General features: G+C 40.5%; 1 protein-coding gene across 4 annotated transcripts; it reads right to left on the reverse strand.

Moving 5' to 3' along the window:
• cpeb2 (cytoplasmic polyadenylation element binding protein 2) lies at positions 1–26,487 on the reverse strand. 4 transcript variants are annotated; one of them, XM_032571729.1, is made up of 11 exons: positions 25,073–26,487; positions 19,689–19,970; positions 14,308–14,398; positions 11,139–11,189; positions 10,034–10,057; positions 7,603–7,776; positions 7,406–7,495; positions 5,728–5,846; positions 5,502–5,616; positions 4,402–4,583; positions 1–4,319 (listed from the first exon to the last, which is right to left on the reverse strand). In XM_032571729.1, the coding sequence occupies exons 1-11, from the start codon at positions 25,970–25,972 to the stop codon at positions 4,092–4,094; spliced, it is 2,256 nt and encodes a 751-aa protein (XP_032427620.1). In that variant the 5' UTR covers positions 25,973–26,487; the 3' UTR covers positions 1–4,091. The 4 variants fall into 4 exon arrangements, with proteins under 4 accessions (XP_032427620.1, XP_032427621.1, XP_032427622.1 ...); XM_032571730.1 differs by lacking the exon at positions 10,034–10,057; XM_032571731.1 differs by lacking the exon at positions 11,139–11,189 and having other exon boundaries at positions 25,073–26,486.
• Between the last annotated feature and the right edge of the window lie 716 nt (positions 26,488–27,203).

The following is a 27,203-nucleotide window of genomic DNA, read 5'->3' on the forward strand; positions in this document are numbered from 1 at the left end:
TCCAAACAGAATGGGTCTTTATTCAGGAAGTGAAAGAAAAGAAGATTTGTAATCAACACCCCATTTAAATACAAAACCAACAAAAATAAAAATAACCATGATATTCATCTTGCATATCAAAGAACCATTCAGTAATAATCGCAATCCAAACACCTTATAGACCGCTTTGTGAATCTATACACAAACTTTGATTTAGAAATTAGTCACTTTACCAATAAAATTACAAATATTTAGCTTTAAAAATAATCAAAAACTCAAAAATATCTCAGCAGTTAGCATCTCAAATATATTATGTGTCCACATAAAAATACAAATAAACCTCCACAAAAACAATAACATTTAAATATGACGAATTCTTCCAAAACAAAAAAAAAAAAAAAAAAACAAGACAGAAAAATAATCTGCTACTGTTAAATGAAAAATAAAAACGCAGGACAAAACAAGATGAAAGGAAATAGAAATACGCATGAAAAAGTCTCTCCTTTTGTTAGCAAAACACTATTCAAAATAACTACAATCATTTACATCAGTACAAAGATATCTGGATTTAAAAATACTCGCAATGAAAAAACGGGGTTCGTTTTTCTGACGGTAAAAAATGACACTGTGGATCAGAAATCTGCAAAATATGCAATGAAAAAAATAAATCTGCATTTTAAAAAGGTCTACACTGTAGTTCTTACTTTTATACAAACATTAGAAACAGTATTGCACATCACAACACAGAGTCGAGGTTAGTCGGCCTTTCAAAATGTGTTATATTCAAGTTTCAGAGCATCTACGAGGACAGGCAGCCGGGGCCTCGATGCAACGGGGTGGGGAAGGAAGGAAGTGGGGGCTTTTGAGGGGGGCGAGAATGTCAAGTGTCTTCCCAGATTTAAAGAAAACCTTCATGTTTCCTTCCTTCAAACAACATGTGCCTCGCGTATCAAAATAAGAATCACCTGTGTATCAAAAACGTCTGATGGCGTTGCTAATGAAATGATTCCTCTGAACCTGTGGGGCGTAATTCATTGGTGGGGGGGGGGGGGGGGGAAGAGGGGGGGGGGGAAATAAATTGTCATATTAGTCCTATTTAAATAGAAAAATACAATCAAAATCAAAAAATCTTTTTTTCTCGTCTACAAAAATAGTGAAATAAATACGCTTTTACAAAAACAAAACAACAAAACAAGGGACACGTACAGAATAAACGAACAGTGTTTCAACATAGAAAAAATAAAAAGGAACCACATGAAGACAGTTACGAGTCAAGTGTTACAGGTGACGATATTCACACATCATCGGGGTAACTAAAGGGAGGGAGACGGGTCCAGATGGTTTCCTTCGCTTCTCACTTTGTTTAGTTTTTTTTCTCCTTTTCGGACTCCCGCTCCTCTGAACAACCAAATTCCACTGAAATATATTAGAAACAAAATCTGGGGTTCTGGCTCTAATCACAGAGAACATAGATAACTTAAGACCACTGCATCACGCTACATCTTAAATAAGTAATTGTGGGGGGGAAAAAAACCATTTAATAAATCATCTTTACAGTTACAATAAATAGGTGGAGTCCACGTTTGCACGGAAATCGTTAGGTGGGGGGAGTGAATAGAAAAGTAGTGCATAATAATAATAATATATAATCAAAAAACATCTCAAAGAGCCAGTGAAGGGTAAGTAATTGTCGACACAAACAGTTTAAATTATACGAACCAGCTATAATAAGAATATATACGTTTGAGTTTCCGTCCCGTTAAGGTTTTCGTAACAGCACACACTTGACTAACACTGAAGACCACACTTTGGGGGGGCGGGGACGGGTTCGGGATGGGACAGGGTGGACACCGAAATCACGACGACACAGGAGCGACACACGTGTACGGTCACTGAGTGGACGGCCGGGCGGGGCGGCCGTCCAAACAGAAAAGATTGTCCCTAAACGGTTTAGTCGAAACGTCTTTCGAACGGGTCGAAGCGGAAACCGACAGAAACGAGTAGAAACGAACGATTCGCTTTTTAAAAATTTTTTTTCTTACTAAAGTCATCGTCCTCGCTGTAAAAGCTCAGGGCGGGAGATGGTTTGTTGTCCGGTTTCCTTAAAACTGCGGCGCTTTGGTCGCACGGCGTGGAGCTGTGACTGTTACATTACAAAATATACGGAGCTCTGCAAACATATTCACACACCCAATATATACTTAGATTTTCCAAAAAAAAAGTCATTCATGTTACAACCACACACTTCCACGTATCCGTTTGGGATTTTATGTGACAGATCAACACAAAGCAGAGCATAACTGTGGAGTAGAAGGACGACGCTACACAGTTGCAATTTTGGGGAAAAAAAGGTCACCTGAAATCAGTAGACTTCACATGACTCTAAACATTGAGCCAGAAATTGACGTTCACATGTACTCTCCATCTCAACAGAACGGCCTTCTTTATTTCTCTAAGGAAATGTCAGACTCTAGATCTGCACGGGTGATTTTCCTCCGTTTCAGAAACCTGCGATACTTTCCATTGGTCTATAACACATCGATGGCAGTTGTAGTGAGAAAAATGTCCGAGGGGTATGAGTACTTTTGCTTAATAATGTCACTCTTGTGTTTGCATCTGTTTCTGCCAGAGAGCTGCAGTCTCAGATCACTTGGGGACCGCTCAGGGGTTCGACCGCAGGAAAAACGAAGGCATGTTGTTGAATTTTTCTCTACGTAATCTGTTGATAACTAAACTAGAGCCTCAGCCTACACTAAGAACAATCACACAGCACAGGGACAACACAAACCACTGAACACCACTCTGCTTTTGAGATTTTTTTTTTTTCATCTATACAAGGCGCCGTGTCACCAAAGGATGGCGTCTACTAAGTCTACATTAGAACCGATATCACTTGTTTTTGTATTGATAGTATGTAAACAGATCAAACTACAGAGAAACATCGATGCATGCAAGTTTATGTACGGTTTTTTTTTTTCTTCTTCTTCTTACCTAACTTCATCTGACTTTTTTTTTTTTTCCTTGTCATTTAGGAATCTGCAGTTGATGATCATGCTACCCAGTACAGAATTTCAGCGTTTTAAAATAGGATTTGAGTGATCAGCTGTTTTGGTTTATTATATCTTTCTCACATCTCACATCCTGCATGCTACTTCTGCAGCTTACAAGCCTAGTGTGCATGCACTCTTACTCTTTCTGTGGCGCCGTTAAGTGGTTGAGTGCATACTGCATTTCATTTTACATGATTCGGGTTTAAATATAACACCAACATATCTATTCATATATATTTATATATAGCAGCAAAGCTTCTAAAATAGCTTTTTTTTTTTTTCTTCTTAAGTATAAATGTTAGCAGAAAACCGGATTTTGTGTTTTGAGGTATCGCTCTACAAGTTAGAATGAGCACAAAAAAATAACCTTTTCTTCTTCTGGGTTTTTTTTTCTCTCCTTTCAATAAACTCTCTAAAAAGTAAAAAAAAAAAAAAAAACAACAACAAGAGAGCCCGTGGCGGCATTAGAAAGTAACGCTTGTTTCCGCGTCAGACAGCGTGTCGGTTTTGAGCTTCCTATCGTTTTTTGCTACCTTTGGTTAAATTACCTGCGGCACGCGTCGACGTTAGAGAATCGAGGTCTTTTTTTTTTTTTCCCCCCGGAAACAAGTGTGCACTGAACGCACTGTGTGGTTGCTAGCAGCAGACAGACAGACAGACGAGCTGCCCCCATGCAAAAAACATTCCTGTATCTACCTTAAATCTCACATACAAAAATAATAAGAGTAATCATAATAATAATAATAAAAAGCTACAAAAATCAATCTCTTTTTTTTTCTTTTAAATCTCCACTTAGAAAAAGATGAAAGTACCACAAAAGAGTTGTAGAGTTGTCAGAGCCTGAGATGTGAGGGCGGTTTTGGTGAAAAACTGAGGCTTGCGGTGTTTGGCTGCTACAAAAGATATATAGCTATATATAGTATATATTGTATAGTGTTGCGCACTTGATTATACTGATAGCTTAGTTTAGCAGGAGAGCAGAGCCAGGCTCTTTTTCCCGTTAGCCGGTGTTTCGCTTAACTCTGACCGTCACCATTGGATGTGGAGCCCCCCTGGCCCCTGTTAGTTCCAGCGGAAGTGAATCTGGCGCGGGCGGTCGGCGCCCTCCTTCACCAGGGGCTTGTGAAACTCTCGCCCCGCGCGGGAGTGGATGTTGGCCCAGCAGAACTCGCAGTAGTACTGGAGACAGGTGACGTTAGCGCAGAAGAAGGGAGCAAATTTCCCGCCGCAGCGAGCGCCCTGGCACTCGTCACACAGCTGGTCATCCAGGACGTAGGGCTTCACCTCCACCTGCATTTTCAACGAGAAATTGTGTGTATGTCACATCTTAAATGACTAGGTGTGTGGGAATTGTCAAAAAAACAAACTGTACCCGCTTATCGATGTCTCCATGTTGCAGCTGGACGAATCTTGCACTGATGGCAGCGATGTAACTCTGCTGATTGGAGAACGCCACCCGCCCTGCCCCTTTAGGGTACTTGAGCTCTGGATCTGTGTCGATTCCTGCGTAACACACTCCACCGTAGAGGCGGTCCATGATCATGGCCAGCTCAACTAAACAAAGGCCAAGAATATTAATAAAGGAAAGTTAACATGACATGATAGCAGTTCTGGGCACAGCTAGCTAAAAAGTTAGTTTTGCTAACCCTAAAACACTAGTCATGAACATCAGTTACACAAATGCTAAAGCGCTATGGCAACATAGTATTTAGTAGAAGCTAATGCTAAAATGCTACTACAACACAGTATTTAGTAGAAGCTAATGCTAAAATGCTACTACAACACAGTATTTAGTAGAAGCTAATGCTAAAGCATGACGTCAACATGGTATTTAGTAGAAGCTAATGCTAAAGCATGATGCTAACATGGTATTTAGTAGAAGCTAATGCTAAAGCATGACGCCAACATGGTATTTAGTAGAAGCTAATGCTAAAGCATGATGCTAACATGGTATTTAGTAGAAGCTAATGCTAAAGCATGACGCTAACATGGTATTTAGTAAAAGCTAATGCTAAATGCTAACTTCAACTGAAATTCTATGATGTCAGCCCTTGAAATGCTACACAGGCAAACATACAAGTTCAGTTGAGGAAATAGAACTGAGGAAAAAGAACTATAGCATGAACAGTCTTCACACACTTAAAAACAAGAGCATGAATATAATCGATTAGTTTGAAGAATTCTTAACAGTAGATAAAACGTCAAACTTTCAACTTAAATCTTACAAAACAGCCAAGAGAATCAGCGCTTTAGAATTTACCATAAAAAACACTAATTCAGGGGAGGGTAAGCTTGCTAAACGTTTTCAATGTTAGCAAAAATGCTAAAGTGCTAAACCAAAAAATAGCTTCACTATTAGCATATTAATAGAAGAGAGGCCACGACCAGATAACACCCTGTCCTGTTATCCATGGCTGCAGTCGGGATAGTTATGTTATGTTGTTGTCTACTAACACAGTTGGGGGTACGTACTTGCTCTCAGGGGACGAGGGACGCCTCCCACAAAGATGGTTTTGCGGGGATCGAGAGGCTGTGATCCGTCCATCACAAAATCACTGTCGCTCAGGTTCCATGGTCGGATTTGCACCTACAGTCAAACACGACAAAAGATTGACTCACATCTCTTGATAAGACGTGAAACATGTTCACGACGACTCCTTTTTGTTTCTGCCAGAGAGCTGCTGCACGTTGAACTCACTGGTTTGTCCTTGATGGTGGGGCTGGAAACACACAGGTAGAGCTTCCCATCCTCCTCCATGCATGCGTCAATCAGGGCCTGCACCGAGCTCTCCTCCTGGAACAGCAGGAAGGCGTATCCTTGGACAAACACACACACACACGCATAAGGTCTTAATGTGGATTCAGTACAAAACATCACTTTGCACAACCAACTGGGGCCCACAGGAAAGCATTTAATCTTCTTCCTTAACATTTCACAAGAGTGGATCATACAGAAAGGGATATGTGAGCCTTCCTGTTTGAGAAATCTGTATCTGATGAGCCACTTCTGTGTTCAGTTGCTCAAATGTTTTGGGTTGTTATCTTGTTGGGTTTAGTCCAGCCTTTTCTGTCAGCTGTTCTTAAAATGATCCAGGATTGGTTGAACATGTTGGCCTAAATACGTTGTAATTTTCCTATTAACTAACAAATTGCTGTTTGTGATTCGCCAAAACTCATAATTACTTCAAAAATGCGCATCTTTTGTTTTATTTCTCATCCATGGAGGTCGAAGTTGGGAATGTCAGGGCTACTAACTGGTTTGCATTGGATATTTCCTGATTTATGAAAACCTCTACAATATTTGAACGCAGAGCTCCTCCATTATGACTAATATTACAATCATGATTTTTTTTGGTCAACAGTGATTTTAATGAGTTTTGGAAAACAGCACATATATCACACTTGAATAACAATGAACGGCCCTGAAACACAACATTTCCCCTGATTCAAGAACTCAAAAAGAAGACTTGAATGGGAGGACTAAGCCTCCCATAAAATAACAAGTCTTTATCCATATCCAGACTAATAAATGTACAAAATATATACATATTGCATAAACTCCAGCCCCTTTTTGCACATGTTTCTCATAAATCACTTCATGGTGAATGTCGGGTGGCTAAACAGATTTGTCGTGTTGACATGTGGTGCAGAAACCCTGGAGCAGAAAATCCTGCACATCAAGCATTTGTTTGATTGAGCTACATTTTATTATTACTACTATTATTATTATTATTGTTTTTTTTTTTGGAAAGGATACTGGAAACAGAAAGACTATTTATGCTATGAATTAATGAATGGAAAAGGGGTATGATTATATAAGTTATGGTAAACTTCATCATACTCCTTTCCAGACTCACAGTCACCGAATAAGTGGTGTATTTACATGCATTTGAGTATGTAAATTTGATAGTAAGGTCATGTATTTACACTTAGAAACATCAAAGTCTTTATTATTATAATTATGTTTTGTTGGTGAAATGTCTGTCTGAAATAAATGATCATCATCATCAAAATAAATGGGTCCAGCTTCCAGACAATGACATCATCTACTATTTTTTTCCTATTTTGGATTAATGACTCTGGGTAATGGGTTTCTGTGTGATCATATTTACACCCCGGAGGGGAAACACGACGTCATGGATTATTTACCAGAATTGAACATGACTGCTAGAGGCGAGGCTAAGCAGGGCAAATGATGGATGTTAGCGGGTGCTAATAATTGTGACACCAGTGATTCTACTAAATCATTTCTTAATTTGGGATTTTCTCCCACTAAATAAAGATTTTACTTTAAGAATTTTATTTCAGGATGCCAACATTTATAGAAAACGGCTACGAAGGTAGTTATGGTAGGTGTTCATGTGTTTTGTCGATACCTTTAGGGGGAAAGTAGGATTTGCTCTCAGCTTTGTGTGGCCAGTCGACCACCAGGTGACCGAAGCGACGGAAGCTTGAGGTGATTTCATCTGAATCGACGTTTAGAAAGAAGAAAAAAAAAAAACAGACAGATGTAAAAAGTGAAAGACGGAACAGAAAAAAAACCCCGACGTGGAGCCAGTCTGGTCATCCTCACCTTCGTCTATGTCAGGAGGCAAGCCCCCCACAAACACCTTACGAGAGAAGCGCTCGATGCGCTCCCCGTTTTGGTGGGGGTAGCAGTTGGGAGAACCGAGGACACCCGGGACACCCTGGTTGCCGTGGCCGTCATCGAGAAGATTGTCGTCGATCGGGAAGAGAGAGGAGCGGCCTGGCAAAGACGAACAGGAAGGTGAGACTGCAGCAAATCGCAAGTGGGCATTTGCAGAAAGTGCCCCGACAAAGCTGCCTCTTTAAGGGAGCATCATTTCTCCTCTATACAGAGGGACAGATTTGAGAGTATAGCGCTCTATAAAATGACCTGTCCACTTTCATCGCACTGCAACGCCGAGACAAAGCAGCAGCTTAAAGTGAGGATTAGGTGCAGTTTCGTTTTTGGCAGATCTGTGACTGTGACACGCAATAATCTGCCCTCTGCGTGGAGCAGCATGGCTGATGAGGCAGGACTGAAAAGCTGGGAACAAAATTATGTGACCTCTGAAGTGTTCAGTTTATTATCCATCCTACTAAAAATAATTAAACTGATAACATAAAAATCATGTTTTCTTCTAAAATGTCATTACCCGTTTTACCAAAGGCAAACATATTCAATTTCATCTTTTATAATTACGTTGAAACTATTTGTGGCCTGTTAGCCTAAAAAAAAAAACCCAACTAAGTGAATATACAAAAACACAAAAAAAATTTAATTAACTTAACAAGGCTGAATTACAAACTGAGACAGCTCAGTGTTAGAAAATGTTCTGGATAAGGAAAGAATATACAAGGGTTCTCCAACATTTTAAAAGTAATTTGATTTGGACTTTAAAAAAAAAAAAATTGAACCAAACCTCAAAAAGTATTCACACCCCTTAAACATTTCCCATTTTGGGGCGTGCCGTGGTGGCGTAGGGCGTAGCGCGACCCGTATTTGGAGGCCTTGAGTCCTCGACGCGGCCGTCGCGGGTTCGACTCCCGGACCCGACGACATTTGCCGCATGTCTTCCCCCCTCTCCTTTCCTGTCAGCCCACTATCACATAAGGGACACTAGAGCCCACAAAAGACCCCCTGGAGGGGTAAAAAAACCCAAAAATATTTCCCATTTTGTCATGTTACAACCAGAAACCTGAATGTACCTCATTGGGACTTTATATGACTGATACAATAAGAGCATATTTACATTATTCAGCCCCATTTACAATGATACCCCTAAATAATATCCAGCAGGCCTGGGTGTAATTTAACCACAGTCTGAATTCAGGTGATTTTAGCGCGCTAAAACATGGTCAGGATCAAAGGACTTGAATACTTTAAGTCTCAAAGTGGGCCTTGTAAACAAAGAAGGTGTTGAAACCTGCAGCACCTGCCTGTCAACGACCCACTCACATTCAGCGGCATATGGCCAAAATGTTAGGCACACATATGTCAGCGTTGAGGGCTGCACTGTAGAACGGAACAACCTGAATGTAATCCACATTCTGCAGAACCGGGCTTGGTAGGTGACCTTTTATAGAGAAGGAAGAAACAAGCTCTCAAGAGCTCAAATTTTAAGGCTGCCTTCATGTTTTGAAAATCCAATCGGTAATCTAAAATGTCTGAAAAGAGATTTTTAATCAACCAGACATTCCATGTCTACGTCACTCACATCTGAAGAACTCAATAGTTATCAAGTAGTATCCCAAACATGTTGTTATTATTATTTATGTTAAGGTTACAAACGTGGCATTAAGGTTAATGCTTACGCTGAGGACACTTAGCTTTACATTTCTGCATCTCCTGATAACCGAAAAGCAACACTTTTAACTGTATTTTACATTTTGACATGTACATCAGAGAAGTTTATCCAGCTTAACCAGGGAAATACTACAGTTTCCATTATTGGCACAAACCTTTAGAGACAGAAACTAATACCACAACTTTGAAGCACTGGAAATTAACACTTCAGATTGAGTAAAAACTTATAAGTTTTTTCTTTTTTTAAATTTTATTAGAATTTTATCATTTCAAAAGCTACAGCGTATGTTTTTTATCAACTGGAGACCATTTTCCTCCTAGTTTAATGCACAGGAGCTAATGCATGTTTATATAAAAAGCTAAGCTGATTACTGATTGTTCTATGTAAAAACACCTACACAACAATAACTAGACATTTCAGATCAAATATTTACAACTAATGGAAAGAGGATATCACTCGAGACCAGATCTGGAAACCACTGTTATCATTCTTATTTGGTAAGTAAAATAATCGAATAATTGTTTTTTTATGTATAGCAAAAAGGGGAAAAAAGTCGTTTCTTCCTAAGAACAAATAAAAACCCCCAACATGTTCTAAAACCTAAAATCCAAAATACAGCGAGTTCTCAAAGCCCATTTAAAAATAAGCAGGAAAACATGCCACAAGAGAAGACAGACACATTGCAGTATTTACCTCGACGTCTCCCATAGCTTCTGGCTGCATGTAGAAAAGTACAAGAGGGCAAGGTTCAGCTGTGCAAACATTTGTCAAAGGGCGTTTTGTGACTAAAGACTTTAATCTGCAATTATCTCATAACTTTGTCCAACTACAAATCAACTAACTTGAGTAATTAATTAACAGAATGGAATGTCCTGCCTTAAAGTTAACCATTTTAAGTGACTCAAGAACATTCAGACTGCAGAAGAGCGAGAGAGAGCAAAACATCGTCTAGTGTGTAATATGCTGAGTATGTTGGCAGCATTTTAGAAATCTCAGAGTTGAGTCAAGGAGCATAATTTTCTAGACTAGGGGTGTCCAACTCATTTTCGTTTTGGACCAAATCAAGATCACGAATGCTTTAAAGGGCCGGTTGTGCCAGAATGTATCAATAAAACCTGTTCAGAAACTGTTAAAATATCAATGAATTCTTAAAATTAAATAATATTATTAAATATCTTTTCAGTCCTTCCAGGATTTTGTGATTTTTGTTTTTGCAATAAAAATCTAAGGGTTTGTGGTACTAATTTTGACATTTTTTTTAGTTTTTAGCAAAATCTGCAATAAACTCCCAAAATGTGAGCACACTTGGTGTTTAATCTAGAACCCAGAGGGCCACACAAGAAGCTATGGCAGGCCGGATTTGGCCCACGGGCCTCGAGTTTGAAACGTGTTCTAGACGATCCAAACGGGCTTGCGATTAGAAATCGGCCACAAAAAATTACCGTAGCTTCTGCTGAGTTGAGATTTTAAATTGAACCGATTTAGATTTTTTTCTTATACTTAGAACAAATGAAAACAAAATCATTTAGATTTTCTTTTTATTTAAAGGCATGCAAATGAGTCTGTCCCCATAACTAGACATAACAATGTAGATCAGGTTCTGAGAATATCAATACTAAGGCATCTATAGTATGTTGCCCTTAAAAGCGTGACAGCATTTTAAAATGGAAAGTCTTGAAGAGTTACACGAGGAGCCCTGCAGGTGGTGAAGTGTGAGTCCAATGAGGTTAAAGAGTAACAGAGGAAGCAGCGAAGGGAGAGGGAGACACAGAGGGAGACGACGCTTCCAGATAATTACCATTGAGCATGAGAAGGCCGTCGGCCCCGGGGTTAGGGCAGCCCACACGGCCTGACATGAGAAACACACGTTATGTTACAAACTCAGACACACACCACAGAAATACAAATACAGATACAAACAGGGGGAAAGCGGAGGGAGAGGACAGGATGAGGCCGACGCATTTACATGGCAACTGATGCAGAAACAGATAAACAACAAATAGGGAGAGCACAGCTGTGTGCTGCAGGCAAAAATGAGACAAACGTTGATAAAAAACTAGAGCATTTCTGACATTTTTTTTCACTAATTACATTGTTTTTTATTTTTATTTTTTTTAGAACAGGTGAACCTTTGCTTTTTTTAAAAGCTGGCTTCATGCTGGAAATACTGGTATTCACTTAATGATCCGTCTTATTTATGGTTTTGGTTGTGTGTGGTTTCTACTTCCTTTTTAGTTATTGTTTTTGGTTTTGTGTTTTGTTTTGGATATTTAAAACCTCTTCCTGTTCTAGTTTGGAGTGTCCTGTACAAAAATAAAGTTCAGGAGTCTTTGAGAGAGGGTACTTGCATTATTATGCCATTATGAACATATTATGTGAAAATGATCTCAAAACGACAATATTATCATTTATCGCGATCATTTTTGGGACGATTTATCGTCCAGCAAAACATGTTACAGTGACAGGCCTAAATGGCATTTTTATGCAGTAAACAGCATACAGAGCAGGATGTTTTAGTATTATTTAATATTAAAATGGTATCTAGTTACAGTGAAACCTCTGAAGCATGCAGTTTCTTATTGTAATATCCTCTCACAGAGCATTTGTATTCAGCCTCCCTTCGTCAATTTTACAAAGCCACAGTTTGGAATTTTATACACGTTCTTCTTGTATAGCACGTTGAGTGGTCAGTATGTCTGAAAAGGTGCTATATAAGTTAGTTTACTCTAACCCTAGGAATTTTGAGCTGTATTTACACTAAACCACACACACAGGATGTGTCTGCAGACAAATGATTCAAGTGCATCAGAGTAAGGAGGGCTGAATAAAAATGCACAACAGTACTTTTCAGATTTTCATTTGTAAAAGAAAAAAAAAGAAAACCATGTTCATAATTTTTATTCCACTTAACAGTTTTGTTGTACTGCACCACATAAAATTCTACTAACATCATACTTTCTGCAGGTTTCACCTACTCAATTTTAAGACTTTTTAAGACCTTTAAGGCCAGTTTCAATGGCAAAGACTTGTAAGACTAACGTTTGAACGCCTTGTTTAAAATCTATTGAAATTCCAGTTTCCGAGTTTTTATGTCGCATTAGCAACAGTCACTGTTTTCTGGGGCGCTTTAGCCATGCCGGGTCAAAACTGTGACATTTCTGGGGAATGCTTTTTGCACAGAATGCACAAAAAATTTAGCTATGGAGTTAGCTAGCAAGGGTATTAGCAGCTAGTTAGCAGTAGCCTCAACTGCCTCAAGTCACAAAACGCAAAGAAGATGATTAGATGACAATAAAGTTTTTTGAGAAAAAAAAAAACATATACAAGATACAAATAGTGATGCCATGACAAAACATAAGAACTGTGATTAACATATTTTAGCCCTACTTACATGTCTACTGAATTTAACACAGTTTAAGGCCTTAATTTTAATACTTTTAAGAGTTGTTATGGCTGAGCGGATTCCCTGAGAATTCACAGAAATTTGTAGTTGTCATGTGACAAATGATGAAAAGACTCATAATTCCTGTTGTGAGGAATTTGCACCAACCCATGCTGCTTTTTAAGTTACCTAATTGTTGTTTTTAGGTTACCGTTAGTGCTGTGTCATCTGCACAACCATTTGCGAGTGAATTCTGAGAATTTGAAGAAGATGTGACTTCTGAACCCTCTTCTTTAGGTCGCTTGACCTGTACTGACCAGTTTCACGACGTGAAACTGCATTTGCAGACACTGACAAGAATACAAGGCAGGACACTTTGGCATGGTTTTGCCAAAGCTCCAGCACAGAAGCTGCAGTCTGCAGGTGAGTCATGGTGGAGCAGATAATGGGCTCGTCTGCGTTTTATTTTTGATTATCTACCAAAGCGGAACCAAAATCTGAAATGTTTCATTCGTAGCTGGAAAAGATTAAATAAACCTCGAGAGCATAAAAAGTTCTTAGCTTCTTATGCTAACAAGCTAATGAAAACTGATAATTTTACCATGTGCTCTTATATGTAAAAGCTGTTAAGCATAATAAAGTGGTAACGCTGTAAATAGCCTGTCAGGGCCTTGTAAGCCGTCGTCCCTCTCAGCTCCCCTCTTGGCTGTCATAAACAGTGTGTGGAAGGGTGATCTCATTTAAAATTAGCCCACCCCCCTCCTGTCTTCTTTTTTGCTCTGCACACTGGTCCATGTCCTGTCCATCTGTTCAGGCAGGAAACCCCCTCCCGATCCACCACCCCCCAAAACACTATATATATAAAAAAAAAGCTCATGGAAGAAGAGCACAGGTGGATTGCTAATAAAACGGAAAGGAATGACGGCGCTTATTGCTTGTCCACAAACAAATCAGTAACCAAAGCAGACGTGCCTGCTTGTGCCACTGATGTTCTTCCTCTGTTCTTTCAATGTTGTAAAGTGAGAGCGTATATTGCTCGCACGGCTGTAAATGAGCCACTGGCAGGCGGTGGTAGCGGCGGAGACGGAGGCAGAGGAGGAGAAGGGCGCGAGGGGTGCAGTCATCCGACACTGCTACTCTGATATTCAGCAGCTGAGTGCGGGAGGCCAGGACAGTGTCGCACTCTCTGCCTGTCGCTGTCAAACCATTAGAAATAATTCAGAAGAAGCCCAGCGCTCATTCTGAATCTGTTGAATTTCCAAAGGCTGAGCAGTGAGAAAACAGGTTTCTCTTCTTATTCTTACTGAAGCACAAAAAAACAAAACAGCAGGCCGGTTCTGCTGGCCAGGTTAAGCCAACCACTAGACCAGAGCTTTAAGGGTCAGTTGAACGTGCAGCTGGTGGCACCGGCATTAAGCTCTCAGCGGGGAGGTAAATAAGCCCGCTTGTGGAAAAAAACAACACGTCTGTGGGAGAAACGGGCTCATTGGCTCCTGGAGACGATTCCCCGAACAAGATCACCTTCCTCTGACCCCCCACGCCTCCCCACGACGGACGGAGACCAAAAGAGAAAAGGCCACCTTACCTTTTATCGGATCCTGCTCCACTCGCATGATGTTGATCAGGGAGCTCTCCAAGGAGTGCATGTTCAGGCTGTCGTACATTCTGGAGCGGTCCTGGAAAAGTAAAAGAAAAATAAAGTGGGGGATGCATGTGTAAATCTATCACAGATTTGTGATTTTGGCTCGTGAGTATTAAAGCCTCTGAAACTTGGCTATTGGGCTTAACATGCAGGGGACCGTAGATTCAGATTAACATTCTTTCCATATTTATTCAATTAGAGGGCCTGGAGGTAAGCCAGTGAGGGGCTGGTCAACTATAAGGAACTGAATTGTATATAAAAAGGTGTCAGTGTACATGTTGTTGTTTTTTCTTTTGCATTTTGTCACATAATAACAGGCATGTGACACAACACAAGAAAGTTGAAAAATGCTCAACTTTTGTCGACGTTGACGTTCATTGTGTCAGGTTTCAACTTTTACCTGTCGCCGTCGTTCGTCGCTTTCCGTATGTTGCGCCCATCACCCATGAGAGACATAAAAAGCTAGCTAACTGGCTAGCAAGGGTATATTAGCAGCTAGTTAGCGGCAACGTCAGCCGCCTTGAGCCACAGAACGCAATGAAGACAGCTGAGCAAAACTCAAACTTGACTGACAGAAAGTCCAGCAAAAAAAAGCAACATGTACGAGATTAAAAAGTCACGACAAAGTTTAAGACCTGCAATTCACGTATTTAAGGTTGACTTATGAATTTAAGTCAACCTTAAATTCATAAGAGTTTGTGGACACCCTGAAACACAGCATGTAATCTTTTTGGGACTTTATGAGACAGACTATACGTATATCATAAATAAAGGGAAGGTCTGCCATCAGTGAACATCAGCATCATGTACATTAAAGGAACATGGCAGACTAGCAGTATTAGGTAACAAAAAAAACAACATCCCAAACTTGGACCAATCAGTTGACAGGAATACTATTTGTCTTGCCCTCTATTTATACATATCTAAAACAATCTCTCTTTGTGTTAAAAAACTAATTAATGAAGGAACAAACTGCTTGTGTCCACTAGGGACGATTGTGTTTGTTATAACTTTTCCAACAGCCAAAAAGTGTCTAACCACCTGAGATTGTTGTATATCTAATGTAACAAAGAAAGCAGGAAAGGTCATAAATAGGAAAGCTTGCAGCTGTGGTTTGATGGGAAGATACAAATACAGGACAAACCTGATGGAAAACCTGTAAAAGGCTGAAAAAAGTTGTGATGCTGGAGTGAAAGTTCACCTCCCAGCGGGATGACAACCCTAAACGTACAGGCCAGAGCTATCATAGAATGTTGCCGTGTTTGAATGGCCTACTCAAAGTCCAGCCTGAATTCGGTGAAGAATCTGTGAGAATGTATGTACACGACAGTCTCCATTCAGTCTGACAGAATTTTGCCAAGAAGAATCTGGAAAAACTTCAGTCTTGGGATCTGCAGCGAAAGGTGGTTCAAGTATTGACTCAGAATACAAATGCACAGCAGTATTTATTTATATTTAATCGTAAAGAAATGTGAAAGCCTGGAATCCTTTTATTTCCAGACTTTGCGTCAGTCTGTCGCACGAAACTGAAAGCATTCAAAGGACATTAATACTTCCGCAAGGTTCTGCATGTGAAACCTGTCACGATGCAAGGTTGAAATATAATTAGTTTGATCTCATTCAGTATAAATGAATGAGATCAAACATTAATTTAAACTCATTTATGACATGAACATTCATTTATGAAATCATAAAATGATGTTCAGAAAACATCATTTTATGAACCCCTGAGGTACAAAGTACAGGAATGAAAAGGCGTCCTTAGAAATTTCTGTGGTTTTCAGTTTTAAAAACGAGACGAATCCGTCCTTTTGCTCCTGCTAACGTGTCAGAAATGCAAGCAGAGACACCTAGCATGTTCAAACACGAAGATAAAGCAATATCTTTATTGGAAGAAATATTTGTACTTCAAAATTGGACTGAACCAATTCATTTGTAGCAAAAGTTGATTCTGTTATTGACGATTGATTTCAGCCCAAACTAAATTTGGTTGGGGAATTATTCTGACCTCTGACACCGAGAGCAGAGGTGACTCTCTCTCTCTTACCGTCGTCAGTCTGAATCCCATGTGACTGTGGAAAGGTGACGCTGCATAGATGCGCTCTGTCAGCGACTGCCAAACGTTAAACAGAAAAGGAAGGAAGAAAGGAAGCAAAAAATTTGGAATCTGAGAAATTTCTGGGTCTGACACTGTTTATGGAAATTTATCCATGAAGTCAGGCCTGCTTCCTGGAATGGAAGCGTTGTTCTTCTTGGCACCGATACAACTAAAAATACAAACTCATAGCAACCATCGCACAACTTGGCGGCAACCTCATTCAGGCTGATATCATTAGTTTAATTTGAATGAGTCATATATGACTTACATAAAAAAAAAAACCCAGTTAATGAATGTAAGAAAAACTAAGTGTCTGATGAGGCCTCAGTAAGTATAGATTATTAAATAAACCCTTTAGAAGACATGAAATGTGACACTTTGGTTCAGTGTTCAGATGTGACTTTGTGATTTTCTCTCAGCAGTTTCTGCCCGAATGGCTTCATGGGAGAATTTAGCAAGAAAAACATCAGGTCTTTGGCTAAAGGACAGGCTGAGGGAGTCTGGAGAATGTCTGGACAAACGCATCCCGATACTGTCCAGAGTTTGCCTCCGAGAACAGACGACGGCAACCTCTTAATAACACAGCATGCAGAACACACAATACTTCTTCCTTTAAGTTCCCTAATCAGTCGTCAGCCAAACCTGTCATCACGCTGGCTTCGGTAGGCAAAAGGAAACACTAAGTTTGATATCTGGAGAGGCCAGTTCTTACAAAATTTGTTCCTAAATGCTTCTCGTCCAGGTGTTGATGAGTTGTCGATTTTAGCACTGCAGTGAATTGGAGAAAAAAAAGCTTAGATTAAATGTTTTGATGTGGTTCATTTGAGTCATTAGGCAATTTACGTGATGCAAAACAACTGAAACGTAAGTGCTTTTCCTTAACTGAAGAGAGTTTTACATTCAAAATGATAGTTTTGGAAAATAAAGTGCATTTATTGTAAGAAAAGAAAATGCAAATATGAACAGGTGAATCGAAAGAGTTTATGTAGAAAGAACTAAAAATTGTTCAGCCCACGATCAAATTTTCTCTAAGTAGCTTCTGATCAATGATCGGGAAAGAAATTTGATTTAAATGGAAAACTCCCACTTTTTTGTTCAGTAAGTGCATCTTCATTTGCTATCTTTAATTGTGAAAAACAATAAAGTTTACACACACAAAAACTGTATGTGTGTATGAAAATTAGGAAGTTCAAAAATATGAGAAACTGGTCCTGCCAGTCAAACTCTGATTAGTTTGACTGGCACAGTTTGAAAACGACTGTTCAGTTGTTTTGCTGAAACAACTGAACAGTCTGTTTCAGCAAAAGATCTAATATACATGAGGTGTTAAATTAAACAAGTTTTGCAAATTGTGTCAGACTTGGCAAGGAATAAGAGGACATGTTGGATCAGCAAATTTCAGTCTGAGCCAACGCAGTAAAACCCAACGATTGATCGCATCTTTCCAGGCATGACAGGATATGCCAAACATCCACAAAGACGACAGACACTCTAAAAAGAGTAAATGTTCCTATGAAGGATGTCGACTGCAGTTGCTGTTTAAACTTTCCTTTCGGCTTTCATTTGATTTGAGTTCAAACTAAATTACAGCCATTATTATTCCCAAAAGGACAAACCGGTTTACAATTTGATTAAAGGATCAATTCACATTTTCCTAGTGAATGGAAATTCGGCTATTGTTTCCTCCGATATCTAATTTTAATGGCTGAGTTTCCCTTTGGAAGCACAACGTTCAAGTACTAGACGAGCAAATTCACAGAAATCTTTAGAAACAAAGACGTGAATTAGTGATTTAGCTTTTCAGAGTGCCTGGAAATATTCTTCTCCCTTGAGCCTTTCCACATTTTATTCCATTAAAACTACAAACTTCAATGCATTTTGTTGGGGTTTTGTCTCATAGATCAACACAAAGTAGTACATAAAGTGTGAGGCGGGAGGAAAATGGTAAATGGTTTTCGTAGTTATTTCCAAATGAAAATGTGAAAAATTTGGTGTACATTTGTGTTCAGCTCCCTTGAGTCAATGCATTAAAACTCTGACATGTCTGCCTGTATGTCACTACAAACAGAATGCTGCCACCACCGTGTTCCTCACTCTATCATTAAATTACAGATTTGTGAAAAACATGACTGACAGCTGTCAAAAAGACAACATCCTCCAGAGATAAAGTGACCTCCTGGCTACTTCTCTGATTGATGGTTCATTGTCGGTTTATGTCTTGGTAGGCTGACAGCTGTACTCTACTCTTTTCGTTTTCAGACAAAGGATAGAACAGGGCTCAAATGTTGTCGTAAATCCTAACCCTACTTGTTACTTTTTGACGTCTGCTGTGATCCTTGCTCTTCAAGATGCTATTTGTTCTCTCTTGTCCTCCAATAAAACGCTGAGACCTTCACAAGAAACCTTTATTTATACCGACATTAAGATAGCATTCACACCAGACCCATTTAGTCTGCTTTAATCAAACTCTAGTTTGTTTGTTTAGAAAGTCTGGTTTGTTTGTGGAGGTGTGAATGTGAAATTAAACTGATGCTGACCAGAAAAGCGAACTCCGGTCCGCCTAAAAACCTCTGTCTCGGTTTGATTGAAATGAACTCTAGTGCAGTTTGTATACATGTGTGAACACTAGCGGATCTGAATCTCCTCTAAAAGCAGGAAGTGGACTATAGTGCAGGGCATTCTGGGTAAATGAACCAAAACAAACACTCTAATCTAGTGCTAACAGGAGAACTGCCTTGTGGTTATTTGCCAAACTGCTAAAACCTCACACCACTCTGTTTTTGTTTACATTTTGCAAAGAAGGAAGTTGCTCTCAGTGTCGACTTCAGAGGTTTTCATGCTGTTCCCTCCAATGGCTCTTGGTGAAGCGCCACCACAGGTAAGGAGGGGAATCGTTTCACACAGTGCAGTGTGAAAGCGAACCACACCAGCTGAACATGTAATAAATGTTGCAACTTTGGTTCCCAATCAAACCCAGTCTATTGGACTATCAGGTGTGAAAACATCCTAAATTACATGTTGACCCTTTGTGCTGGTCTATGGCATAACAACCTGGAAAATGTTTTGACGTTTGTGACTGTAAAGCGAGAAAATGGGACATTTGAGAAGAGGAACAGGAAAGACAAAAACTCAACATTATGATTGGGTTAATATGCGCATCGACGCGAGCATAAACTAATTCAGTTTAACATAAATGCTGAAATCATGTGAACAGCTGAGCTCATACCTGCAGGGGCAACATGGTGTTGCTGTTGCTGTCCGTGCGAAACATGTTCTCCTCCATCCAGGACTTCGGCCCCAGCGATCCTCCGGAGCGCGGGAACTTGGGCGGAGCGATGACGTTGCTGGAGAAGGGCTTCTTCAGGGGCGAGGCGTGACTGACGGAGCCGGGAACGCCCATGCCGCTGCCTCTGCGGTGGTCCCGGCCCCAGGACATGCCCCCGCCGCCACCGCCGCCGCCCCAGCCGTTCCCCTGGTGGCTCCCCCACGGGGACGCTTTCACCATGGGCTGAGCCAGCAACAAGCGAGAGGTTAGATCAAACGCATAAATATGTCTCAAACAAGCAGTAGGTTTAATACTCGGTTTAATCCCATCCCTTATTTCCCCTCGTCAGCCACTGCCGAACTTTATCTGCTTCTGTAATGGGTGGGTAGATAAGAAGATTTAGAGCTTTAAGACTAATACTAAGTATCCCGTGCCCTGCGACACCACCACTGTCACTTACACACTCTCTCCACCTGGACCTACTGTCTTCTGCTGAAGCATCACCCTCTCAATCTTTTTTGCCAATGTCGTGTGGAAATCCTTTCCAGAGGCATTAGGCTTTGTTTATGACGAAGAGAACCAAAAAGATGAAAAATAAGAGTGTATTTAGCTCAAAAATTCAAATAGGCGCATCTGATGTGTACTACCCCAACTGATAATTGATAGGAATGAGTGGAAGTGGCGCTACCGTTTTTAATCAGGTACAGGAGCATTGCTGCAGCAAACAGTTATTTTAGTAATTGGTTGTACTGATGATTAATTGGATTAAAAAATTAGCACATTATGCTAATTTTTCATTTTGTACAACATTAAAAATACATACAATATGTAAATAATGAAATTGATTTTCTTAAAAGAGAAAATAAACATTTTATTTCCTTTAAATTCAAGAACAAAGCATTCATTTTGTGAACGTTTGAAGCTAAGGACGCATCTGCAGGTAAAAAAAATACATCTAACCTCAACATGTGTAAAGCCTTTTCTGCTTGACCTCAGTACATTGAAGGGCTAATCTGTTGACAATGTTTTCGATTAACCAGTTAATAATTGGACAGCAAAGGGTGCTTAATTAAAGACTTTTTATTAAAGAATTTGAACCAGGTAGAGATAAAACTATGCCACTAAGTTTGATATCTAGTAAGGTGGAGGGGGAGGAGTTCTGTATAAAATATATTTACAAACAAAGGTGTTTTTTATCTCTTTATTGCAAAATGTGTATTTTTTGTACAGTTTTGGCTTAATGACTGCTCTGAGGCTGTTGTGTTTTCAGCAAATTGCTTTTTTTTTGTCTGTGTACTCCAGTTAACAATTAATCAATTACTAAATTAGTTGACAATTATTTCAATGATTAAAATAATTAATCAGAATTATTCCGATTAATTGTTTCAGCCCTACACAGGAAATAATGTGCGAAGGCCACAGCGTTTCTCAAGGTGAGAAATATTTAGAAAAATAAAATAAAGTAATAAAAATTAACAGGTGTGTTTTTTTTTGTTTTGTTTTACAAACTAGTGCTTCTTCTTAAAAAAAGACAATCTCATCAGATGCCAGTGGCTTTGTGCTCACATCCTCGGTATGAGCAGAACGGCAGAACCTACAGAAGACGACAGAGATGATGTACCGAGGAACAGTCTGCTCTGGCTCTGATCCGAAAATCGGAACATTTTCCGATCAGTAAACCACAGCGTCCCCTAAGTGCTCTCGGGTCACGCTGACAACAACAACGCTGGGATGGTTTGAGTTGTTACTGAGGGAAGGAGACCTAAAGCTACCTCCGTTCTGTTGAGAGAGGTGTTCGAAAAGTAGTCTGAGGAAAGAAAGCTATTTCCTATGGAGGCATGTCAGAAGTCCATTAATGCAGACAACAGGAAACCGAATGTACTCTCGGAAAGTTTCTCTATTTTATCCTTTTGAAGAACCAGAATCTGTCTGTCATGGAGCGTAATGGAACCTGACTCGTCCAGAACATTTTCTGGACCAGAACGACATTTGCAGAGACACACACACACACACGTTTGTTTAAAGATAATAGTGAAATTCTTTTTAACTGCTTAGCCGTGTAAAGCTGACCGACCTATCTCTCACTCACACACCCAGTGTGACGTCGTCTCTGGCTCTAATATAATTAATCATTATGGGACATAAAGGCAGCTTAAGGTTTCCATATAGACGAATGAATGAATGAATGAATGAATTAATTAATTAATTAATTAATAAACTGACACATCTGACGATAAATCTTGAGTTTTTCCTCCTTGAATATTAAGTTCAAATCCACAATTGTTTGTTTAAAACGGATCTTGGAGAGAAAAAGAGTATCTTGTTATCTGATGGACCGTTATAATTTTATGTGTGCTAAAAGACAAAAATGTGTAATATATACAATCTTGTAAAGTAGTAAAGGTGTAAAAATGGAGTCTTAGGGCCACTGTAGACAAAGAAAACAAACTGGCTGCAGAAAAGTAAACTTCTGTCAAGAAACTTTAAAATTCTGAGAATAATTTTATACATTAGAAAAATCTTGGATATTGAAAAGTCATAAATGTGCAAGAAAAAAAACATTTTTTCCAGGAGAATAGTCATAAATCTACACCATAAAGTCAGACGTTTGTTTTAAAAAATAAGAGATATCTGCAACAAAAAGTAACACAAGTCCTAAGGTTTAAGTGGTAAATGCAGATGATTTGCATCTATATACTTTTCATAGTGGTTTCTCTTTCCGAACCAGAACGACATCTACAGGGTTCAGACTCATCATAAGTGCCTCAAACGGGATCCAGAATACACACCTGAGACAGGGAGGAAGAAGCTGCAACATGGCTGCATCGAGTCTAAACCTGGCAAATGTCCTTCTAATACCGGAGAAGAGTCTAGATCTGCCACCTACACTTTGGAAAATATCCAGATACACATTTTCTAGATCTACTCCACCACTCTTTGAGGACTTCTGGCATTTTTTGTTGCAAATGTCTGATTTTACAATATTAGTAAACTTCTGAGATTTTTCTGGCAAATTTCTGACTTCACAATGTCACCAATATTGTGAATATGATATATTTTTTAATATGAATTTATGCCTTTAAATATTGAAAATTGCATTTTCAATATTTAATGAAATGTATGACTTTTCAACACAACAGAACATTCAACTTTATTCATGTATAGATGTGAAATTAGTCTAAAAATTGTGGAGATTTTGGGTGGTAATTTAGTCCTCTGTGGCTAATTATATATTTTTCGTTTATCTCAAATGACCCTAACACTATTGTATAAAAGAGGTATTGCAACATTGTTGTTGTTGTTTTTCATAGATTCCTTTCGCATAACCAGGAGGATTTTTACTTTATCAGTACTGTAGACTGTCAGTCATGTGAAAGAGACACACCTGGTCCTGTTTTTGAAAAGGTTGTTTTACTTTTCTGTTTTTGTTAGCATGTCATAACAGTCATGACTGTCACACAGCAACAGTCTTCAGTCAGGGGCCTCTTCTGATTGACTGGAAGATGGACTGCTACCAAAGATCCTTCCTGCCCACAGCATCACGACCCAAGAAAGTTGGATTATATGAGTTACTTACGACAGCATTTAATTGATCTTTTGTTATTTTCAACTGAATTGAATTTGAGCTAAATAGGGAAAAATTAGATTTTTAATTCCTCCAAAGAGGCTGTTTAATGTTTTATATACTACTTAGAGTTAAATAGGAACTAGCTTATTTAGCTAGTTCTTATTTAAAAACTAGCTTAAACAAGCTAGTTCTTTAAGCTAGTTATTAGATAATAACTAACTTAGTTCTTATCTAGTTCAGGTCAGACCTTTACAAAAATTGGAATAAAGAAAAAAAACCCTGATGTGACGTCATAAGAAAAGAAGAATATAGAGTTAGAGTGTCATCACAGTTTGTCTCAGTTCAGAAATAAGCTTCTTCTGTGTTTCAAGATCCTAATGACGTCACCGCATGGAGAGAAGTCGACTTTCTGCCTTTTCTCTCCTGTCGCTACGTTTTTGGATGAGTATTTGATCAGGGCGTGGCGAGGGTGGGGGGGCGCGCCGACAACAACAGTCACATGATTGCCTTTGTTGCTTTCATGCAAATATATTTACAATAGATTCAAAGAAGAGAAAGAAAAAGGTTAAAGGGCGAAGAAACAACAACACTGCAGAAGCACTTACAGGCACACACAGTCAACACACACACACACACACACACATGCTTCGGTGCACACACATACCCAGTCAGTGTGCAAATCACATGAGAAACCTGAAGCTGAAGGCTACCCGGCTCGTAAAGCTTCCTGTTGCAGAGCGGGGAGGTTCGTGTGAGTCTCAGGGTGTGCCACGCCACCAAAACACTGGATGTTTTCATTTCACCCAAAAAAATAAAAAATACATAAAATAAAATAAATGAGCACCCACTTAGGACGTGGAAAGAACCCTGTGAGGCTTTATATTCCCACCGAGCGAACCACAAGACAGGGGTGGTCCGGCGCCATGTGACTGCATCCCACTGCCAGCTTCCAGGAGAGAACAACAGGAAGATTCAGCGATGCTCAGAGTTCCAGCGTTCCCCCACTCCCTCTGTATGCCTCAAGGGTAGAGACTCTAAGCCTTGCATAATGCATTATGAAAAGAAATATTTATCCCTCAAAGAGCCTGGCAGCAGACGGGGCACATTTTTTTCGAACACCTACTGTACTGTCACAAGGTGGTTCCCATAGGGGTGGAACGATTAGTCGGAATAATCACGTTGAATCGATTATTGAGATAATCGTCAGCTAATTTAGTGAACAATTAATCGTTAACTGGAGTGTACAGACTCAAAAAAGTGGCCGTTTTCTGAAAGAACAACGTACTCAGAGCAGTAGTTAATCCATAACTGTAGGAAAAATTACACAAAGTTTCTATACACTGTGTTGATGTTGAGTGTTGTTAGAAGTATGGTTTTAGTTGCACCCTGTGCTACAAATGACCAAGCTTCCTAAATGCTATTTTATTGAATTTTAGAAAATAAAATGTTTGTTACTTATTTAAAAAGGAACTATATTATCTATTTGCACGTTTTAATGTGTTTCTAATACTGCATAAACAATTAGCCGAATGTGGCAATTTTTTATCCGATTAAATCGTCAGAATAATGGACGGTCTAACCGATAACTAAAATAATCGTTAGTTGCAGCCCTGGATCCCCAAAATCGAAAACATTGTTTCCATAAACAGACACTCAATTTTTGCCATTTGAATACAATTAATTGAACTCCGTTTTTAAGTACATTTTTCACTAATTCCTAATATCCTGATACATAATGCACCGTCTTGCTATGAGAGGATGCTGCCCAGCTGCTCACCTGGTGTTGGTTGTAATTGTTCCTCTGCTGCAGGAAGGCGCCCTGCTGGGGGTGCATCTGGGGACTGACCGGGGACCTGCGGCTCTGCGGCTGCTGAGGAACGTTCATCTGAGGCGAGAACGGACCGCCGAAGCCCTGCACATTAATCCCGGCGCACGGATTAGCCGACACCGGCGAAAAGCTCTGGAAGAAGGCCGGGTTGATGGAGGACGGGATGCCCGGGTAGAAGCTGTTCTCGGAGTCCGTGCTGGGCATCTGGCTGATGGCGTTCGCGTGCATGGGGTTGATGGAGTTGGCCGGCGGTGGAGGCGAGGAGCTGGTCTGCACGGACCAAGGGGTGCCGAAACCGGGGAGGGAGGGCGAGGACGGGCCGCCGCTGGCGCTCTGGATCTCCTGGGAGGAGGGCAGGTTGGGGAAAGCGGCGCTGAGACCCCCGGACAGCATATTGCCGGTGCTGCTGCTGCCATTGCCGTTATTCAAGTGGTGGGCGATGGGGGAGTCCATTTGGATCTCGTTCAGATTCACAGAGGGAGGCGATGGCGTCGCAGCATCGGCTTCGGCCGCCTCCACAGCAGAGCCGCGGGGGTCAGCGGCGCTGGAGAAGGGCTGCAGGTGACTGAAGCGCCCCTGGGGCGGGGGGTACAGCTCTGCCGGGGTGAACTCTAGCTGCTGATGTATGCTTCGCTGAAGGTCACAGAGGGACTGCGTGTGGCAGAAATGCTCGGGGAAAGCGATCTTCTGGGTTAGGTGGCTGTAATCCGACGTGAAGGAGCTCAGCTGGCTCTCGGTCTGGATGGCTTGCTTCGCGGATTTGCTGACCGAGCTGCTGCTGCGGTCCTCCTCCTCCTCGGCTGTTGGGGGTAACTGCGCGGCTGTCACCCCCACAGGCTCATCCTGCATGTTGTGCTGATGCGCAGTAGCTGACAGGAAAACAGGGGACGCGGCGACGCTCGTGAAGGGCGAACCGAGGAATAAATTACTCTCGGGGAAGCTGGCAGGGCGAGGCGCCGTACCCGTGCGGCGGCTAATTCTGCGGATACCACATTCGACGTTTTAATTCAGCAGAAAAGCGTTTTAAAAAACGTGTATATTCGACCGCCCGTGTGTCCGTGTGTGGTCCTTTCAGCGGGGGAAATATGAGTGAATTGGCTGGAGGTGGAGGGGGTCAGGCCTAGGCAGAAATACTCGCCTGGTTCTCGTCGTAATCTCTCCTCGTCTCGGCGGTCTCACTATCTACCTAAACACCGAGCTGTTTCGGCCTGGTTACGCGTATCCTAGCCGGCGCGGCCCATTCCCGTCCGAACCTTGCTGCCCCCCTCCTCCGGTGACCGGCTGGGCTGCTGCGGCAGAGGATTAAAGATCCCCGACTCAAACCACGTCACGGCCGCATCACGCCTCCGTGCGCCCGCCTCGAGCCTGGAGCCGCAAAGAGAGCCGCATTGTTTACGTCACTTTTTCATTATTCATAAAGTGCAGCAGGCCTACACACCCTCACTACACCCCTAAAGTAGCCTACAGCTGGGCGAGGCACCATATATTACCGTATTATTGATTAATACGGTCAACAATATACACTATACACTGCTATACTGCCTTATAGAAGTGTATTCAGTCAGTGAACGCAGTCACAAGCCTGTACAGTACACAGCGTACAGACTACATTGCCCGAGCGTCCAAAGTGCCACAAATAGAAATATATATACGTGTAATAATTATTTTTAAATGCCAGTGTCAAAATGTAAAAGAAATTGGTAATATACCTTAAACACATAGCTACATTTAATTGCATATGTCACTTGATTATTTTAAATGACTTAAGTCTAATTATGTGGATTAAAAGTGTAAGTCAACCTAAAAACATTAATTATTTTTATTCCAGCAGTTTCATGGTTCCTGTTTCCCATTGCGTCATGCTCAGGGGCACGTGTAGTGTTTTTACTTTGGCACTGTAAAATGGCAACGTTTGTATGGACCATCAATCATTCAATCACACATTCAAGTAATCATTTATTGATTTGTTTTTTTTTTTTTGATTATAGTGTTTTTGGCCCAGCATCAGTCAGTGAGAGGTAGTCAGCGCGGTTTACCTGTAGTTAACTTGCTGTGCAGGTTAACCAATTAAGCGTCACAG

This window comes from Xiphophorus hellerii, chromosome 9 (genome assembly GCF_003331165.1).
Source record: "Xiphophorus hellerii strain 12219 chromosome 9, Xiphophorus_hellerii-4.1, whole genome shotgun sequence".
In the NCBI taxonomy this organism is placed as follows: domain Eukaryota; kingdom Metazoa; phylum Chordata; class Actinopteri; order Cyprinodontiformes; family Poeciliidae; genus Xiphophorus; species Xiphophorus hellerii.

Coding starts and splice junctions, on each gene's coding strand:
- cpeb2 (XM_032571729.1), bottom strand. CDS start 25,972: ATGCAGGATGAGCCTGTGGGGGTGACAGCCGCGCAGTTACCCCCAACA. Junction 11,190..14,307: donor GGAGCAGGATCCGATAAAAG/GTAAGGTGGCCT, acceptor TTCTCATGTCAG/GCCGTGTGGGCTGCCCTAAC. Junction 5,617..5,727: donor CCACCATCAAGGACAAACCA/GTGAGTTCAACG, acceptor GTTTGACTGTAG/GTGCAAATCCGACCATGGAA.